The sequence below is a fragment of the Diplotaxodon limnothrissa genome, linkage group LG14 (genome assembly GCF_057381915.1).
Source record: "Diplotaxodon limnothrissa isolate DT_005_m linkage group LG14, D_limnothrissa_male_GT1.1, whole genome shotgun sequence".
Taxonomy (NCBI): domain Eukaryota; kingdom Metazoa; phylum Chordata; class Actinopteri; order Cichliformes; family Cichlidae; genus Diplotaxodon; species Diplotaxodon limnothrissa.
Window position 1 is genome coordinate 27,262,715 of NC_140609.1, and position 16,850 is coordinate 27,279,564.

Genomic DNA, 16,850 nt, shown 5'->3' on the forward strand with positions numbered 1-16,850 from the left:
GACACTTTGCAGACGCTCCAGGGAGCCCTTGCTTAGACAAGTGAACAATGAGTTACAGTAGTCCAAACTAGTACAAACTGAAATGAATGAATATGCAATAACAATGTCCATACAATAGGACTTAATTTAGAAATGTTTCTTAAATGATAGAAGCAAGACCAAACCAGAGATTTGAGTGAACATCCAAAGTAAGAGCAGAGTCACAAATTACCCCTAGGTTCCCGATAGATGATTTCACAAATGTTGAAAGAGGACCAAGAGCATTCATTATCATAGGTACATGTCTGTCAGGACCACATACAAGGACTTCAGTCTTTTCTTCATTAAGTTGGAGGAAGTTGTCAGCCATCCAACCTTTGATGGATTCTAAGCACTCATTTAGAATCTGCAGCTTTGACACATCTTGGGGTTTAACAGAACAGAATCCTAGCAGCAATAGGATATAGGGCATGATCTTCTGGAGTTTGAACACTGGTGATGGTAAAGATGTAGACTTGATGGAGCTCTGAATGACTCAGTTGAGGTGGAGATGGGAAGGGGGTGGGTTGCACGAATGAGAGTCTGAAAAGGAGAATGACAGAGCACTGACATGGCCATGCCATCATATTAGATTCTTCTTCATTAGCCATCTTCTTGATGGGACCTGCAAAAAGACTAAAGGCCCCAACTTACAACGTATATAATACAAAACTCTCTATAAACACTATACAGGACAAAGCATGTTCCAAATGGGGGTTACACTCAAACATATGCATCCACTGTAGTGATGGGATTTCCGGCTCTTTTTAGAGAACCGGCTCTTTCAGCTCGGCTCACTAAAAAGAGCCGGCTCTTTCGGCTCCCAACCGGCTCTTCAGGTTGTTTTGTTGCTTTAATTAATTTATTATTAACAACAATCATCATCATCATCATCATCAACTTTATTTATAAAGCACTTTAAAACAACCACAGCTGACACAAAATGCTGTACATTGGAACTGTAAAATAAAATTACATGAGATATAAATAAAAAACAAATAAAAGAAGAGTGAAATCATTAATTAAATAACTACTTCAATTAAAAGAGAAAACTAACTCTCACTGAGGTTAAAAGCCAAGGAATAAAAGTGGGTTTTAAGACGTGATTTAAAAGTGGACAGTGAAGGGGCCTCTCTAACATGCATGGGCAAATTATTCCATAATTTTGGAGCCACAATAGAGAAGGCCCTGTCCCCTCTGAGCTTCCTCCTGGATCTCGGTACCTCCAGGAGCAGCTGGTCAGCTGACCTGAGAGACCGACAGGGTATGTGGGGATGAAGAAGCTCAGAGAGGTAAGGCGGGGCAAGACTGTGAAGGCATTTAAAAACAAACATAAGAATTTTAAAATTGACTCTAAAAGACACAGGCAGCCAGTGCAGAGAGGCTAGCACGTGGGTTATATGCTCTCTTTTTCGAGTTCCTGTTAGGAGTCGTGCAGCTGCATTTTGAACCAGCTGCAGACGTGAGAGCAATGACTGACTGACCCCCACATAAAGTGAGTTACAGTAGTCCAGGCGGGAAGAAATAAAAGCATGGATCAGTGTTTCAAGGTGCTGCCTCAAAAGAAAAGATTTTACTCTTGCCAGTCGCCTTAAATGATAAAAACTGGACTTCACCACTGCTCTGGACTTCACCAATTTAAAATCACTGTCCAACTTAAAACCAAGGTCAGTAACAACAGATTTAAAATAGAATTCCAGGGATCCTAAAACAACAGAGGAGGACTCACAGGGACCACTGGGTCCAGACACCAACACGTCTGTTTTCTTTTCATTAAAATTTAAAAAGTTTAAAGCCAACCAAGCTTTAATGTCATCTAGACATGTCAAGAGAGGTTTTATGGAGATGCCATCCTTGTGTTTTAGTGGCAAATAAATTTGGCAGTCATTGGCATAACAATGAAATGAGATCCCATGCCTTCTAAGGATAGAACCCAGAGGCAGTAGATACAGTGAAAAGAGCAGTGGCCCTAAAATTGAGCCCTGTGGGACGCCGCATGACAGAGGAGCAGAAGACGATTCGTAACCGAGAAGGCTGACAGAGAAAGTTCTATCTGACAAATAAGACCTAAACCAATTAAGTGCAGTGCCACCAATACCCACTACATCATGTAATCGAGAAATTAGAATATTGTGGTCTACGGTGTCAAAGGCAGCAGTTAGGTCAAGCAAGACAAGAACAACATGGTTACCAGAATCACATGCCAGAAGGATGTCATTAAAAACCCTTTTAATTGAGTCTCAAAGCAAAGCCAATGAGAATCAATAAGAGAATTGGTAAGGAATCCAGCCGACAAATTATATCAATAATGTAATCAGAATCATTAAATTCTAATCAATTCCCATCCCTATTAATGTATCGTGATGAGAAATGTCTCTAAAAGTGGTCAAAATTTTCTAAAGAAGGGTAGATCTAACGAACAAGTAAGGCCGCACAACACAGCCATGTGTCGTACTGTAAAAATTAAAATTAGAAATGAGTTTTTTCAAAGTTTTTTCAGCACCCAACACAAACAACAAGAGTGTAGAAATGAAAAGTGTTGTATCACACAGTCAAGAATATAAACAAATGCAGACATTCTTGCAATGGAATGACATGCGTGGCTACAGTCATCAACATGATCATCTTGTTAAAAAAATTCAGGATACTATATAATAATTTTAGCAGGCCTGTTTTTAAAGTAATGAATATGCATAATTAGTTTAATCATGCATGCAGTGTTATGCAGCAATTAATATCTTAATTACTGAAAAGCCAGTGCTGTGCTTTGCAGGCATTTCACATCAATAGCTTCCACAATAAACTGTTGTGGAAGAAATGACTGTCACTTTCTTGAGGAGACACAACATATATTATTCTCACCAACCTCAAATGTATACTGTAGTCCTAAACACAAAACTCTTGACATCAAACTCTTGGTCATCTACAGGTTATATGTGGAAGTCTGTATAGAAGAAATGTGAATTTTTACTGACAACAGACAAAATAGATTACTGACATTTGAAAATATATAATGAGTAGAGCAATTATTTTCCTTGTTGTTTCAAGCTTACCAATCTGAAATCACTGTGCCCTTTGGGAAATGAGAGAATGTCTGACTATATCTAATACTGTCGTTATAAGAACTGTGCTCTCATGCATATATGATAATAGAGCACAAACATGAAAACAGGTATCATCTTATTCCTCTGTATCCTCACCATGAACACAGTATCTGGCTGTGAACCGTTTGGCAGGTTTGATGTGCCAAGTTTTTTTAAGGAAGGTGACATAATGATCGGAGGAATCTTCCCAATTTTGATCAAAGAAATACTCAGCACTTCTACATTTGATAAGGAGCTGCCTAAAGTGCAGTGTGAAGGGTATGATTTAACACAAACTTTTTTGTTCATTTGTCATGCATGTATGTTTATTTGTGTTTTAATTCTTGAGATTGTAGTGTACATACATGTAAAGCAAAAGCTTGGTTACTTTATGACTTGTATCAATCACTGAAATGTCTTTAGGTTTGACCTGAGAGTTTTTCGATGGACACAGGCAATGATATTTGCCATTGAAGAAATCAACAACGATCCTGCTCTGCTTCCAAACATATCTCTTGGCTATAGGATCCTTAACTCTTGTGCATCTCCAACAAATGCTTTACGTGCTGCACTAACACTGGCTAGTGGAGTAGAGGAGGTAGATGTATCTTCTCATTGCCCTCCAGCTATATCTGCTCTCATAGCAGAATCTGGGTCATCTCAGTCAATAGCTGTGGCTGGAATTCTTGGACCATTTCATATGCCAATAGTAAGAGATAACTAGACAATAAGATACAATTATATGTTTTATGATGCTGCGTGCAAATAGTAAAAGAGATAAAACTGTATGTTTTCTGCCATGTGATATATGTGATATTTTGGCATTGTATGATGTATTGTTGCATGCACACTGTTTCAGTGTTCTTTTCTCTTTTATAGATCAGCTACTTCTCAACGTGTGCTTGTCTGAGTGACAGAACTAAATATCCTACATTTTTTAGAACAATCCCCAGCGACTATTTCCAGGCAAAAGCTTTGGCTGCACTGGTCAAACATTTTGGATGGCAGTGGATTGGAGCCATACAGTCAGACAATGATTATGGACGTAATGGAATTCTTGCTTTTAAAGAGGAGGTTGAAAAATTTGGGATTTGCATTGCTTTTGTGGGTACAATTCTACGTACATACACTAAAGACAGATTTTTGAAAGTTGTGGAAATAATAAAACAGTCAACTGTCAAAGTAATTTTGGCTTTTGTACCTGAAGGTGACTTTTATCCTTTGATGAAAGAAATTGTGAACCAGAACATTACAGGAATTCAGTGGATCGCAAGTGAGGCCTGGATAACAGCATCTCGACCATCCACACCTGAAATATACACAGCTTTTGGTGGCGCCCTCGGATTTGTTGTGCAGAAGATGGCTATTCCAAATTTCAAACACTTTCTTACAAGTATTAGTCCTTATACAGATCCACATGCACCTTTCGTGAAGGATTTCTGGGAGATTATCGTGGGTTGCATGCCCGTTTTACCAGGAGCACGCACAAGTACTGATGACACAACCAAAAGATGTACAGGCAATGAAACATTAATGAATTCCGAGCATGTTTTCTTCAATGTCACAGAGCTCAGAGTGACCTATAATGTCTATAAAGCAGTTTATGCTATTGCACATGCTCTGCATCAGCTGGTATTTTGCCAACCAGTTGGAGCACAAACAATAAAGCGATGTTTGAATCTTTCAGAAATTCAGCCCAAGGATGTGAGAAATGGTGCAATTGAAAGTTACAATTCTTCTGACTGAAGAAGAAGCTCATAAAAAGCTGATAAATAATCCTTTCCTTTCTAGGTCAGTAAAAGCTTACAAAGGGTGAATTTCACAAATCAGTTTGGGGATGAGGTGTTTTTTGATGAGAATGGCGATCCTCCTGCTTCTTATGATATCATTAACTGGCAGTTGATAAATGGAAAAGTGCAACATGTGACACTTGGTCATTTTGCATCTGCTGCAAACGGCAATTACAAACTCAATGTCCAGGAGGAGAAGATCGTGTGGAGGACAGGAAAAACAGTAATTCTGATGTCTCTTTTTTTCCCATGCAGTACACTTTTAGTATCTCAACTTTATTTGAATTGTGGCAGTAAGATCATTTCAACACTTATTTATCATTGCTACAATACTTAAACATTTCTTTTGCCACAGGTCCCCACATCACTGTGTTCTAATATTTGCCCATCTGGTACCAGAAAAGCTCAGATTAATGGAAAACCAATTTGTTGTTTTCACTGTGTATCCTGTGCTGATGGAACTATAGCCAACTCAACAGGTAGACAAGTAGACCAATATATGAAGTGTATATGTCTTATCAAATCGAGCATACTCAGTATAATATCACATATTTAGTGTATACAAATAAGTAATATTTAAAATATTAATGTGGTAGGGCATCATCTTGATTTCTAATTAATTTCACTGCTTTTTCTGTCAAGGAAGTTAAATCTTTGACTAACACGGTCTCTCAATTCATTATTCACCCTTTCTGTTTATCATCAACAGGTGCAGCAGACTGCACACCTTGTCCAAAGGAATACTGGTCCAATGAGAGAAAAGATGATTGCATTCCTAGAACTATTGAGTTCCTGAAATATCATGAGCCCATGGGAATAGCTCTAACACTTGTATCCCTGTTAGGGGCCTCTCTCTCCTTGGCGACAATGGTGGTTTTTATTAACTACAGAGAAACTCCTGTGATAAAAGCCAGCAACTTTGAGCTGAGCTCTTTCTTATTGTTTTCTCTTTTTCTGTGTTTTCTCTGTCCTCTCACTTTCATTGGTATGCCAACAGTCTGGACATGCATGCTGCGCCACACCACTTTTGGTGTGACATTTGCCCTTTGCATTTCCTGTGTCTTGGGAAAAACCATTGTTGTTGTCACAGCCTTCAAAGCCACATTTCCTGGCAATAAAATTACTGGACAGTTTGGTCACGCACAACAAAGAATCATTGTTTGCTCCTGCACTTTGATTCAACTAATAACATGTGTGTTGTGGCTGACTTTAAGCCCACCTTACCCACATACGTTGTTCACATACAGCAATAGGATGATTGTTCTGGAATGTAACACAGGCTCTGAGTTTGCTTTTTATGCAGTGTTGGGATACATAGGGATCCTTGCAATCATTTGTTTGATCCTGGCATTTATGGCAAGAAAACTTCCTGATAATTTCAATGAAGCCAAATTGATCACATTCAGCCTGCTGATATTCTGTGCTGTGTGGATTACCTTCATCCCAGCATACACCAGTTCACCTGGAAAGTTCACTGTAGCTGTGGAAATATTTGCAATTTTGTCTTCAGCATTTGGCTTATTAATTTGTATTTTTGCACCCAAGTGTTACATAATATTTCTTAAGCCAGAAAAAAATACCAAGAAATGGCTTATGGGAAAAATTATAAAGTAAAGAAACATGATATTGTTCTATGTTAAACCTTTATAAACCAAGTATCCTACAGGCCGCCTGGAGTTGTCTTCTAATTTTGGGTGTAAAATTACAAAATAATTCAGAGCACGGTGGCATTGTGTTTATCATTGTTGCCTCATAGCAAGATGATCCTTCAATTCTACCATCAGGACAGGGTGTTTCTGTGTGGAGTTGCATGTTCTCCCCGTGGGTTCTCCCCAGGTGCACCGGCTTCCTCCCACAGTCCAAAGACATGCACTTTGTGGGGATAGGTTAATTGGAAAATCTAAATAGCCACTAGTTGTGAATGCAGGAGTGTACCTTGCCTCTCGCCCTATGACAGCTGGGATAGGCTCCAGCACCCCCCGCGACCCTGAAAAGGATAAGTGGAAGCGAGTGGATGGATGACTTGATAGCATAAGTGGTTAACAAGTCATTTTAATGTAAAGCACACATGGTAAAATCTAGGCAGAGCTAATTTTGTTGTCTGTGTTTGGACAACAATACCTTGTGTATGCTTTGTACTAACACGAAACACCACATATGTTTTTTATTAAAAAGCTTGTTTTCTTTTTTTAATGAAATCATTTCAATTTTGTCTCTAGCACAAACAGTAGCAAAGTTACTTCATTTAAAAGCACCTCTAAAAAAAATGGAACCACAGCTGGGTCAGTGGTGAAAAAAGGGTCAGTGATGTTGCCATTTATGTTTTGATTTACATAAGCTATATTTCACTAGTACAGCTATAAGTATTTCAATGTCCTGTAACTTAGTAACACTATCAATGTAGCAATATATGTAACATATATGTTGTATATACGGCCTTTCGTTAAATATATACATTGGGGATATTTTAGACACATCTAGATCATGGCCAGTTTTAAAGAGAAGAAAGATTGATTGAGAGCTCAGACATTGCAATGCATTCTTCATAGTCCCCACCATAACGCACAAATTTCCCCGCCATCGGATCAATAAAGTCTCATCTTATCTTATCGTGCTGTTTTTCATGTAATATAGACATACACCCCCCTCCACAAACACATGTATGGATGTATATAAATAGATAGATAAATAGATAGCTTGTGATGGAGAGAAATAGGCTTTTGTGTACAACATTAAAAATGTAATGCAATGTAACTTTGAAAAATCAGATGGAAAAAGAATAAATCATAATTTAAAGCAAGATTACTCCACTTATACTATCAATAATTGTATATCCCCTGTCTGTGACCTTGAAAAGTGAAAAACTGTGGTAATTTAAACACCATGGAGCTAAAGCGTTTTTTTTTTTTTTTTGTTGTTGTTGTTTTTAGAGGTTGTTTTTCCCTGAAATGAAATGAAATTACATTTACTTTTGTATAAGTAAATATTCATTAAAGCCCTGCTGCAAATATTGTGCGACTTCTAGTTGGCGGTTGAATAAAATTTCCCTAATTACACACCTTCCTCTTTTTTTCCTAAATAAATAAACCCAAGTGGATGCTCTTTGAGCTTCTGAACAGCAAAATAGGTTTAGGCAGAAACTGAAATATAAGTAAAAGAAAACCTCAAAAACTCTCTCTATGTTATTTATTTGCTCAAAAATTTACTTTGACCATCAACTGGTCCATGTAAAATTGTAAATGTGGGCCATTTTTGGAAAGGATGAAGTGACTTTAGTAATGTGTCATCTGGATATCATGATAAAGTAGCCCACATGGTGAACTATGAATAATTTGTAGGATTGTTGTAAATTGATCCATAAAAATTGTGCAATTGAATTCTTAGTTATTATACAGTCCTGATCAAAAGGGGTGCCGATTGGAGCCCCATAAACATCAGCTGGTATCTGAGACTGAAGGGCTTCAAAAACAAGAAATGTCTTCAAAGGCCTAGTCTCCTTAAACACCACAGAACTGACCATTTGAGCTTTACAAGACAGCATCAAACATAGGACCTTAAAGGGTGGAAGAAAGTTTTATTCTCTGATGAGAAAAAATGTAACCTTCATGGTCGTGATGGTTCCCAATATTACTGGCATGCCAAGCAGATCCCACCTGACATGTTTTTGACACGGCACAGTGGTCGCGGTACAATAATGGTCTGGGGTGATTTTTCCTTCAGTGGAACAATGGAGCTTCAGGAGGTGCAGGGGCATCAAAAAGCCACTGTCTATGTCCAGATGGTGCAGAGAGCATCCCTCATGACTGAGGGCCCTTGTCTGTGTAGGAACGACAGGCTTTTTCAACAGGACAACGCTACAGTACACAATGCCCGCAGGACAAGGGACTTCATCCAGGAGAATACCATCACTCTTTAGGACCATCCTGCGTGTTCCCTAATCTAAATCCATTTGAGACCCTTTGGGGATGGATGGCAAGGGAAGTTCTCTAAAATGGACAACCGTTCCAGACAGTAGATGCCCGCCGTGCGGCCGTCTTCACCACTTGGAGAAATGTTCCCACTCACCTCATGAAAATGCTTGCATCAAGCATGCTGCAACACATTTTATTAAGTGAAAACAATAACAGTGGAGTTACTCATTACTGAGTTCTTGTTTGGAACTTTCTGTTTTGGGGGGGTGGGTGTGGTTTTTTTTGGAGGTATGGTCCTAAGCTTTTAATAAGCTGTAAAACAACATGTTTCAGTTTAAGTGTTGTTTTCAAGAAATTGCATGAGTTTTTGCCATTTTTCAAGTGGTTTTAAACATTTGATGGGATTTAACTCTTTCAGCTCCTCAGCTGTAACATAATCTGCCCCATTTAAAGATCCCATCCACAACCCATTCGACTCTTTTGTATTTGTTCATCTTTTATGTAATTTCACAGTTCCCTATACATATATATACATACATATATATATATATATACACAAAAAAAAAAAAAACACCCAGCACGCCCCTGCGGGCGGTTTATCCCTCAAGCTCGGGTCCTCTACCAGAGGCCTGGGAGCTTGAGGGTCCTGCGCAGTATCTTAGCTGTTCCCAGGACTGCGCTCTTCTGGACAGAGATCTCCGATGTTGTTCCCGGGATCTGCTGGAGCCACTCGCCTAGCTTGCGGGTCACCGCACCTAGTGCTCCGATTACCACGGGGACCACCGTTACCTTCACCCTCCACATCCTCTCGAGCTCTTCTCTGAGCCCTTGGTATTTCTCCAGCTTCTCGTGTTCCTTCTTCCTGATATTGCTGTCATTCGGAACCGCTACATCGATCACTACGGCCGTCTTCTTCTGTTTGTCTTCCACCACTATGTCCGGTTGGTTAGCCACCACCATTTTGTCCGTCTGTATCTGGAAGTCCCACAGGATCTTAGCTCGGTCATTCTCCACCACCCTTGGGGGCATCTCCCATTTTGACCTCGGGACTTCCAGGTTATACTCGGCACAGATGTTCCTGTACACTATGCCGGCCACTTGGTTATGGCGTTCCATGTATGCCTTGCCTGCTAGCATCTTGCACCCTGCTGTTATGTCCTGGATTGTCTCTGGGGCATCTTTACACAGCCTGCACCTGGGGTCTTGTCTGGTGTGATAGACCCCAGCCTCTATGGATCTTGTGCTCAGAGCTTGTTCTTGTGCTGCCATGATTAGTGCCTCTGTGCTGTCTTTCAGTCCAGCTTTGTCCAGCCACACACACATATATATATATATATATATATATATATATATATATATATATATATATATATATATATATATATATTAGGGGTGCAACGATATTCGTATCGATATTGAACCGTTCGATACAGTGCTTTCGGTTCGGTGCGCATATGTATGAACAATACAAAATTTTTATTTTATCAACTTTCCTTCTGACGATGCTGTCTGTGTTAAGCGCTCAGTGAATCTGCGTTCGACTACTCCACCTCTACCTCCCCTGGGCAGATCTGATCACACCCTGGTGCACCTTGTCCATGTGTATGAGCCCTTAGTGCGCAGGGAGCCACCAGCCATGCGCACAGTGCAGAGATGGTCGGAGGAGAGCGAGGAGGCTCTTAAAGATTGTTTTGAGTCTACTGTGTGGGAGGTGAACTGTGACGACCACGGAGAGGACATCGACAGCCTTGTGACATGCATTACGGACTATATTAACTTCTGTGTGGATAATACCATACCTACCAGGACTGTGCGGTGTTTCTCTAATAACAAATCATGGATTACCACAGAAATTAAAGTCGTCCTCAAGCAGAAGAAGAGGGCCTTCAAATCCAGAGACAAAGAGCAGTTGAAAAGGGTGCAGAGAGAGCTGAGAGTACTTACAGTGGGGCAAAAAAGTATTTAGCCAGCCACCGATTGTGCAAGTTCCCCCACCTAAAATGATGACAGAGGTCAGTAATTTGCACCAGAGGTACACTTCAACTGTGAGAGACAGAATGTGAAAAATAAATCCATGAATCCGCATGGTAGGATTTGTAAAGTCATTCGTAAAGTAGGGTGGAAAATAAGTATTTGGTCAATAACAAAAATACAACTCAATACTTTGTAACATAACCTTTGTTGGCAATAACAGAGGTCAAACGTTTACTATAGGTCTTTACCAGGTTTGCACACACAGTAGCTGGTATTTTGGCCCATTCCTCCATGCAGATCTTCTCGAGAGCAGTGATGTTTTGGGGCTGTCACCGAGCAACACGGACTTTCAACTCCCGCCACAGATTTTCTATGGGGTTGAGGTCTGGAGACTGGCTAGGCCACTTCAGGACTTTCAAATGCGTCTTACGGAGCCACTCCTTTGTTGCCCGGGCGGTGTGTTTTGGATCATTGTCATGTTGGAAGACCCAGCCTCGTTTCATCTTCAAAGTTCTCACTGATGGAAGGTGGTTTTGGCTCAAAATCTCACGATACATGGCCCCATTCATTCTGTCCTGTCCCCTTGGCAGAAAAACAGCCCCATAGCATGATGTTTCCACCCCCATGCTTCACAGTAGGTATGGTGTTCTTGGGATGCAACTCAGTATTCTTCTTCCTCCAAACACGACGAGTTGAGTTTATACCAAAAAGTTCTACTTTGGTTTCATCTGACCACATGACATTCTCCCAATCCTCTGCTGTATCATCCATGTGCTCTCTGGCAAACTTCAGACGGGCCTGGACATGCACTGGCTTAAGCAGCAGAACACGTCTGGCACTGCGGGATTTGATTCCCTGCCGTTGTAGTGTGTTACTGATGGTGACCTTTGTTACTTTGGTCCCAGCTCTCTGCAGGTCATTCACCAGGTCCCCCCGTGTGGTTCTGGGATCTTTGCTCACCGTTCTCATGATCATTTTGACCCCACGGGATGAGATCTTGCGTGGAGCCCCAGATCGAGGGAGATTATCAGTGGTCTTGCATGTCTTCCATTTTCTGATGATTGCTCCCACAGTTGATTTTTTCACACCAAGCTGCTTGCCTATTGTAGATTCACTCTTCCCAGTCTGGTGCAGGTCTACAATACTTTTCCTGGTGTCCTTCGAAAGCTCTTTGGTCTTGGCCATGGCGGAGTTTGGAGTCTGACTGTTTGAGGCTGTGGACAGGTGTCTTTTATACAGATGATGAGTTCAAACAGGTGCCATTCATACAGGTAACGAGTGGGGGACAGAAAAGCTTCTTACAGAAGACGTTACAGGTCTGTGAGAGCCAGAGACTTTCCTTGTTTGAGGTGACCAAATACTTATTTTCCACCCTAATTTACGAATAAATTCTTTACAAATCCTACCATGTGAATTCATGGATTTTTTTTCACATTCTGTCTCTCACAGTTGAAGTGTACCTCTGGTGCAAATTACTGACCTCTGTCATCATTTTAAGTGGGGGAACTTGCACAATCGGTGGCTGACTAAATACTTTTTTGCCCCACTGTATAAAGAATGGGAAGGACAGCTACAGGCAGAAGATGGAGAACCAGCTTCAGCAAAACAACATTGGCGAAATCTGGAGAGGCCTCAGAACCATCTCGGGCCACAAACTTCAGAACTCTCTGCCTGGGAGGGATGTGAGGTGGGCAAATGAACTGAATCATTTCTTCAACAGATTTGATTCATCCATGAGGCAGTCTTCAACATCGGCTGCAGACTCACCCACACCCACTGCTGCTATTTCACCTCTGACACCTCAGACACTTCACACCTCCTCTACTCACCCTGCTCACTCCTCCCCACCCCCAACAACAGCATCCAATACACACTCAACACAAGGCTACAGCCTGTCCTCTCAACCACACAGGTTAGGAGGGAACTGAGGAGGATTAAAGGCAAGAAGGCAGCGGGTCCAGATGGCATCAGCTCAAGGGTTGTCAGCTCCTGCGCAGACCAAGTGTGTGGAGTGATGGAGCACATCTTCAATCTGAGCCTGAGGCTGGGGAGAGTCCCACAGCTCTGGAAAACCTCCTGTGTTGTACCAGGGCCAAAGACTTCACGCCCCAAGGACCTCAACAGCTATAGGTCGGTGGCTCTGACATCCCACCTGATGAAGACCCTGGAGCGGCTGGTCCTGGCTCAGCTTTGGCGCCTGGTGAGCTCATCACTGGACCCACTTCAGTTTGCCTACCAGCCTGGCATCGGAGCGGATGACGCCGTCATTCACCTTCTACATTGTTCTCCCTCTCACCTGGAGACCGCTGGAAGCACTGTGAGAATCATGTTCTTTGATTTCTCCAGTGCCTTCAACACCATTCTGCCCACGGTCCTGAAGGACAAGCTGGAAAACACAGGAGTGGACCACTACCTCACTACCTGGATTTTGGACTACCTCACCAACCGACCACAGTATGTGAGAACTCAGGGCTGTGTGTCGGACAGGGTCGTCTGCAGTACGGGGCTCCCACAGGGAACGGTTCTAGCTCCGTTTCTCCCACAACTCCACCCAGTGCTTCCTGCAGAAGTTCTCTGATGAATCTGCAATAGTCGGCCTCATCACTGATGGGGACGACAAGGAGTACAGAGAACTGACCCCAAGGCTTTGTGGACGGGTGCCAGCAGAACTACCTCAAGATCAACACTAATAAAACCAAGGAGCTGGTACCTGCTGTGGAGACTCAGGTCTTTTGAAGTTTAGGGCCCAATTCTGAAGACCGTCTATGACTCTGTGGTGGTCTCAGCCATCTTTTATGGTGTGGTCTGCTGGGGTGGCAACATCTCTGCCGGGGACAGGTAGAGACTGAACAGCTCTGTTCTGGGATGCCCTTTGGACTCAGTGGAGGTGGTGAGTGACAGGAGAATGGTGGCTAAGCTGTCATCCCTGTTGGACAACATCTCCCACCCCATGCAGGAGACTCTGACACCACTGAGCAGCTCCTTCAGTGGCAGGCTGTGGCACCCACGATGTGGGATGGAGAGATTTCGCAGGTCTTTCCTCCCCACTGTTGACAGACTTCACAACAAAGACTTCAACTGATCAAACACACACATCCACACATGTGCAATAAGACGAAGTGCAACAATTGTCACGGCCAGGCGGATCAGCTGCACGCTGATCAGCCCTCTGTTTCTCTCCCTCTCTTCCTCTTCTCTCTCGCCGGGGCGGAACTCACTGTGGGTTCACGCCCTCGGCCCACGCCCCTCGGGAGATGAGACACCTGGGTCTCATTAAGGGGAGCAGCATTTAAGCCAGGAGGTGACTGCTGTTCGTCGCTGGATCGTTGTCTACCACGCGTTAGTGAAGTCAAGCTACAGCAAGTTTAGTTAAGAGTGTTTTCCTCTGTGCGTCGTTCTTAACCCTGTCTCCCTGTCTACAGAGCTTCCTGGATTTTTCCCCGTGTGATTCCCGTGTGGCAGTGTCGGAGTGTGAGCCTGTGATCGTGTGAGTGGATATTCTGAAGAACGCGTGCTTTCCCTTGGACTTCCCTGGAGACCCCTTCTCCCCCCACTCAGCTGTATATAACACCCCCCGCACATTCTTGTATATACACCTGGTGACTTGTAAATAAACCCTTCTTGTGAGCATCAGAACCGGAGTCCTGCGCTTGAGTCCTCCTCCAAACCGTAACAATAACGATCCAGCCATCATGGACTCAGCGGACTCAAATCCCACCCAGCAACCCGTCCTCACCCCGGAGGCAATTCTGGAACGCCACGAACACATGCTTCAGCACATAAATCAACAACTGGCCGCACTCACTCAAGCCCTCGCTCAACGTCTACCGTCAGTAAGCCCAACCTCACCCCCTCCGTCTGTTCCTCCTCAGCTATCGGCTCCAAATCCATCTGCAGCCGCTCTGCCTGTCTCCCCCACGCCGGCTTCCACTGAACCTCCAGAGCGATCGTTACCAGCGCCGGAGCCTTTCTCGGGTGAGTTCGATAAATGTGGTGGATTTTTGACTCAGATCACCCTACAATTCCATCAGTTACGAAGAACATATGAGACAGATGGGGCCAAAATCGCCTTTATGGTTCAATTGTTACGTGGGCCGGCATTAAACTGGGTGCAAGCTGTTTTAAGAACAGCCCCAGACATTTCTTACGAGGACTTCCTCACCAAATTTAAAAGTGTTTTTGAAAGAGGCACCGGAGCGGAGGCGGCTGCCCACAGACTGTTAAATTTGAAGCAGGGGAGGCAGAGTATGGCGGATTTTTCGGTCGAAATCTGGACCTTGGCCGAAGAAACTGGCTGGGGGCAGTCGGCATTGATAAGTACTCTCTTGAATAATATTTGTGATGAGTTAAAGAGAGAGCTGATGATGAGAGATGTTCCTAAGACCCTGTCTGATGTGATTACACTATGTGTGAAGCTGGATGAGCACCTACGGGCGCGTCGGGGAACCGGAAACTACATTTCCCAGAGGCCCCCGGGGCGCATGGAGACGTCAGGTGGGGGCGCATCTAGCGGCAGTCACTCGTCGGACAGCATGGAAGAAAGTGAACAGCCCATGCAACTGGGCCGCTCCAGACTGTCGCCCGAGGAGCGGTATCGTCGCGGGAGAGCCGGTGAGTGCTTTTATTGTGGCCGCAAGGGCCATATTGCCATGGATTGCCAGGCGCGGCCAAAAGACAGCGCCCGCCAGTAGCGAGGAGTGTACGGGTGGGCGAGGTCACCTGTTCTCAGTCTCCTCCTCGTCTCATGATTGCGGCTAAGCTAACGGTTCGTCTCAAGACTCATTCTCTCGACGCTCTGATCGATTCCGGGGCAGAACAGAATTTTATTGATGCCTCGCTGGCGCTAAAATTAGGTCTTAGCACGGAGCCTCTGTTTCATTCACTCCAAGTCACAGCCCTTAGTGGCCAGTGTCTTCCAGACATTACTCATGTCACAGAACCGATTTCCCTGTCTCTTTCTGGCAATCATGTTGAAACCATACAGTTGTACGTCTTTAAAGCCCCACTCACACCACTAGTCTTGGGCTATCCCTGGCTATGTCAACATAACCCTGTGATTAATTGGAGGAAAGAAAGTATTTCGGGGTGGGGGGAGGAGTGTCACATGTCCTGTTTAAAGGCCGCCACCCCCGCCATGAGCCTACCACCCAATAAAACTATTTCAGAACCGCCTGATCTGTCCTCCATACCGTCTGTTTATCACGACCTGGCGCAAGTGTTTTGTAAAGATAAGGCACGCTCCCTTCCCCCTCACCGGCCGTACGATTGTGGGATTGGCCTCCTCCCAGGCGCGCCGCTCCCGACCAGTAGGTTGTATAGCCTGTCTCGACCGGAGTGGGAAAGCATGGAAAACTACATCAATGAGTCACTTGCCGCTGGTCTCATTCGCCCCTCGTCCTCACCTGTTGCCACTGGTTTCTCTTTTGTCACCAAGAACGCGGAACTCAGCAGAGTTCCGCGTTCAAGCTTCTCCAGGGTGCCACCATCTTCACAAAGTTGGACCTGCGCAACGCCTACCATCTGGTGAGGATTAGGGAGGGAGACGAGTGGAAGACGGCTTTCAATACTCACCTGGGCCATTTCGAATATCTTGTGATGCCGTCTCACCAATGCTCCAGCTGTGTTTCAGGCTCTCGTGAATGACGTGCTCCGAGATTTCATCGACCATTTCGTTTTCATTTACTTGGATGACATCCTCATCTTCTCCCGATCTGTCGCCGACCACAAACGCCATGTCAGGCAAGTCCTTCAGCGTCTCCTCGAAAATCGTCTCTTTGTTAAAGGGGAGAAGTGTGAGTTTCATGTCTCAACTGTTTCCTTCCTGGGCCACGTCATCGATCGGGGTAACCTCAAGACTGATCCTGCAAAGGTTCAAGCCGTTGTCGCCTGGCCGACCCCTTCCGACCGTAGACAGCTTCAAAGCTTTCTGGGGTTCGCAAACTTTTATCGGCGCTTCGTTCGCAACTACAGTAAACTGGCCCTGCCTCTGACCCATCTTACTTCTCCCAAGGTTCCCTTCTGCTGGGATGAGCTGGCTCAATGAGCATTTGCCCATCTGAAGGACCGCTTTGCCT

General features: G+C 43.8%; 1 protein-coding gene across 1 annotated transcript; it reads left to right on the forward strand.

The window, feature by feature from the left end:
• Window positions 1-3,291: 3,291 nt before the first annotated feature.
• On the forward strand, window positions 3,292-6,505 carry LOC146618998 (extracellular calcium-sensing receptor-like). Its single transcript, XM_085370912.1, has 6 exons — window positions 3,292-3,380; window positions 3,525-3,810; window positions 3,981-4,553; window positions 4,893-5,015; window positions 5,247-5,370; window positions 5,607-6,505. The coding sequence occupies exons 1-6, from the start codon at window positions 3,292-3,294 to the stop codon at window positions 6,503-6,505; spliced, it is 2,094 nt and encodes a 697-aa protein (XP_085227038.1).
• The last annotated feature ends 10,345 nt before the right edge of the window (window positions 6,506-16,850 follow it).